The sequence below is a fragment of the Nestor notabilis genome, unplaced genomic scaffold, assembly GCF_000696875.1.
Source record: "Nestor notabilis isolate BGI_N333 unplaced genomic scaffold, ASM69687v1 scaffold23203, whole genome shotgun sequence".
Classification (NCBI taxonomy): domain Eukaryota; kingdom Metazoa; phylum Chordata; class Aves; order Psittaciformes; family Psittacidae; genus Nestor; species Nestor notabilis.
The window spans coordinates 6,272-9,587 of NW_009921838.1; the positions used below are offsets into that span (position 1 = coordinate 6,272).

General features: G+C 54.3%; 2 protein-coding genes across 2 annotated transcripts in view; one reads left to right on the plus strand and one right to left on the minus strand.

Moving 5' to 3' along the window:
• LOC104403255 (actin-related protein 2/3 complex subunit 1B-like) overlaps positions 1 to 1,473 on the plus strand; it is a 6,077-nt gene extending 4,604 nt beyond the window's left edge. The window contains exon 6 of the mRNA XM_010011323.1: positions 1,437 to 1,473. Within this exon, the coding sequence (XP_010009625.1) occupies positions 1,437 to 1,473 (37 nt within the window). The remainder of the gene's footprint in view (positions 1 to 1,436) is intronic.
• Positions 1,474 to 2,132: 659 nt separating this feature from the next.
• The window catches only part of PDAP1 (PDGFA associated protein 1), a gene marked incomplete at its 5' end in the record, with an annotated part of 4,898 nt that continues 3,714 nt past the window's right edge, over positions 2,133 to 3,316 (minus strand). The window contains one exon of the mRNA XM_010011324.1: positions 2,133 to 2,863. Within this exon, the coding sequence (XP_010009626.1) occupies positions 2,805 to 2,863 (59 nt within the window). The remainder of the gene's footprint in view (positions 2,864 to 3,316) is intronic.

Consider the following 3,316-nt stretch of genomic DNA (forward strand, 5'->3'; position numbering starts at 1 on the left):
GTGGCCCCACAACCCCCCCCAGACCAGGAGCACCCATTGTGGAACCCCCATTAACCACAGCTCTGACTGCAGCCCCTCACCCTGCTCTGTGCAGTGGTGGTGGGGCCCATCGTGCCCATGGGGGTCCCACAGTGCTGGGTGGGATCCACTTCAACCCAGGGCTGGGTGGGTTTTCACAGCTCACCATCAGAGGTGGGTTGCCTCCAGCCTCGCACAGGGATCCAGCACCCTCTCCTGGCTTCAGCTTTGCCCACATGACTTGAAAAATGAGGCAAAACCAGCTGAATTTGGGATCCCAGGAACCAGCTTCCTCCTCTTTAGGTCCCAACCACCTCCAGTCACCTTGGAAAGCAGGAAACTGATGGCAAACAACCTCTGATTTCATTTTAGAGCCTGGAGTCGGCACTGAAGGATCTCAAGATCAAATGAAGGAGCCCTCCAGGAAGGGGGTCCCAGCTGCCAGCCTTGCCCTGCTCTGCTGCTCCTCCTGCTCTCCCCAGCGCCACACGGTGCCACCAGCCAGCCCCGGTGGCTGCTCTGCAACAAAACAAGTCCCACTATTTTTGTTACCATCCTCCCCGATGCTGGTCATACATCGCTTAAAGAGAGCAAAATAAAGGAAGGATTTCCGTCTATAATCATGGAATGGTTTGTGTTGGAAGGGAACTTAAAGCTCTTAAAGCCACGCGCAGGGACACCTTCCACTAGAGCAGGTTGCTCCAAGCCCCTGTGTCCAACCTGGCCTCGAACACTGCCAGGGATGGGGCAGCCACAGCTTCTCTGGGCACCCTGTGCCAGCGCCTCACCCATCAGGGAGCAATTCCCCACCCTGGGAGGCAGCTCTGAAACCTTGGGCTGCCAAACCAATCCTGCTCCTTTCCAGCCCGTCAGTGCAGGCTGCCAGGCAGCTTTGGTCACAGCACCTTCCTCAGCTTGAACTCAGGGTAGGAGCAGTCCCACCTCGCAGCCCAACGGGGAGGACAAAGCTGCTGAGGAGCCTTGGAAGAAGCTGTAAGTGGATAAATCTGTGTTTTGGGGTTTAATTCCATGTGGCAATCAATGGGCAGGGTCACAGGTTTCACAGAGGGTATGAAATCACACTGAAGTTGTTGGTAAGGGCTTTGGCAAAGGCAGAAGAACAACCAGTCCCTGTGCAGGTGTGTCGGGCAGGCAGGATGCCCAACCACTCCTCCAGCATCTCCGTGTCTTAAACCACGTGTTTCTGCAAGGGAAATCCACCCTGATCACCACAAGGGAAAGGAACCAGTACAATGTGGTTACTCCTGGATCAGCCCTCGCTGTGACAGCTCAGGTTAAACCCATCCAACCCTGCTCCTGGTGGAGCTCCTCAAAGCAGCCCAGCCCTGACCTCGACCATGGCCTGAGGGGCAGTGCTGGGGAGCAGCTCCAGGGCTGACCCCTCTATCCATGTGCAGATGTGACCAGGAAAACGAGTTCCCCACCACAGTTTGAGCAGGCAGCTCACAGTGATGCTCCTGGAGCACATCCCTCTGTCCTGGCCAAGTCCCTGCAGCCCCAAGGACAGGATCACACAGAACAAGTGGCATTTGTCACCCTGCATCTCTACAAGGGTCACCTCTCTGGTAGTGGCTCCAGAGCACTCTCATCTCACCTCTGGGACTGAATCTCCTCCAGTCTGGGAGGTGCTGATGTCTGGCACAGGCTGACACAGGGCTCCATGGACCTCCTGGTGCAGAGCAGGTCAGAGCATCCCCTGCTCCAGCAGACAGGACACCTGACAGGAGGGACAGCTCTGGGACTGGCCTCCTCACACAGTGACCAGGCTGGCCAGCAGCCCGAGGGAATGGCTTTCTCCACCTCCATTGTGCAAGATGTCCACCAGAGACAGCAGGAAAAGCTTTTTGCCTTCAGGCTGCATCTGCTGGTGGAGCTCCCGAACCTCGAGCCCAATTCCACACCACAACCACCACCAAAACAGCAAAGAGCAGAGGCAAGAAGGCACCACACCACCAGGCTGGTGCTGCACCTCGGGGTCACTCACACACACACCAGGTGAGGACAGAGCCCTTCTGATAACTTACATTTTAATCAGCCAAATATACAAGTTTGGTTGGTGTCGGGTTTTCAACTTTATCAAGTGTTTTGTTCCATCTGATACAATTTATGTTGGGTTTTTTTTCCTTTAAACAAAGGATGACATGGTTAAAAACTGGCACTATCCCTAAGAAGGAGAAGGAAGTAAAAGTAAAAATGAAGAGGAGGGAAAAGGGGAGACTGGCTGCAAGAAAAGAGGGATGAAACCGGGAAGGAACGGCACTCCAGATGTCCATGAAGTCAGGTTCCCAGCTCATACTGCAACACCCTGAAGCAAAATTGGATGGGCCATTTGCCCCCCAAAAGATTCCTCAGATACATTATCCTTTGGGCTTTCACTAGCAAGTCAAAGTTCCCCACCCCATGTCCCCCCCCTACAATGACCCCCCAATCTATTCTCTTGCAATCTAATAGTTGAAGCATCTCCCTCCCACCCTGACCCCCACCCCAAGGAGTTTTTAACCCTAAAACCAGCAAAAACATTCAGGTTTCCAAACTGTTACAGAGAATTGCTGCTCAGCACAGCTCTGCACCAGAGATAGCAGCTGCCCCTAACCCCAAATGGAAATCTGTGCCAGGATGAGGACAAACACATCGTCAGTGTCTCTTGGAGGTGAAGGTGACTTCGATGCTGCAGCAGACCCTATGTGGTATATGCAACACGACAGAGGTCCTGGCAGGCACCAGGCACAGTTCCCTGGTGTTTCCTCCTCTTGCATGTCCTGTGCTTACTTGTTAAGGGATAGTGACTGCAGTCTTTTACCTGCCATGGCCGCTTCGTCTTTTGCTGGGGGAGGAAAACAAACAGGTTTCATCATTTCAGAGAGCACGTCAGGGGCTGGGGCTGGCCTCACGGGCCCAAAACCCTGCCAATCACGTCCAGTGAAGAGATCCAACCCTCCCCACCAAGCCTGGGCAGGGTTAAGAGCAGGAGCCCCCCTTGCTCCCTTCTGTCCCTGGCCTCTCTCCAGGCATCCACCAATTACCCTGGTGCTGATGCATGAATTTCCCTGTGGAATTCACTGAGAAGACATGCTCCTCAGCCCTCTGGTTCACAGGAGAGGAAGTCCAGGCAGGGAGGAGTGCTGTGAATTCCCTGGGCAGTTTGGATCCCCTGTGTGCCCAGCAGGTAACTCCCACCCAGCACAAGGAACCCACTAAACCCCCAAACTGGAGCAAGCATTGCCTGTGCAGCTGAGAACAACATGGATATTGAGGGCAATTCCCTTCTCTCTTTCCC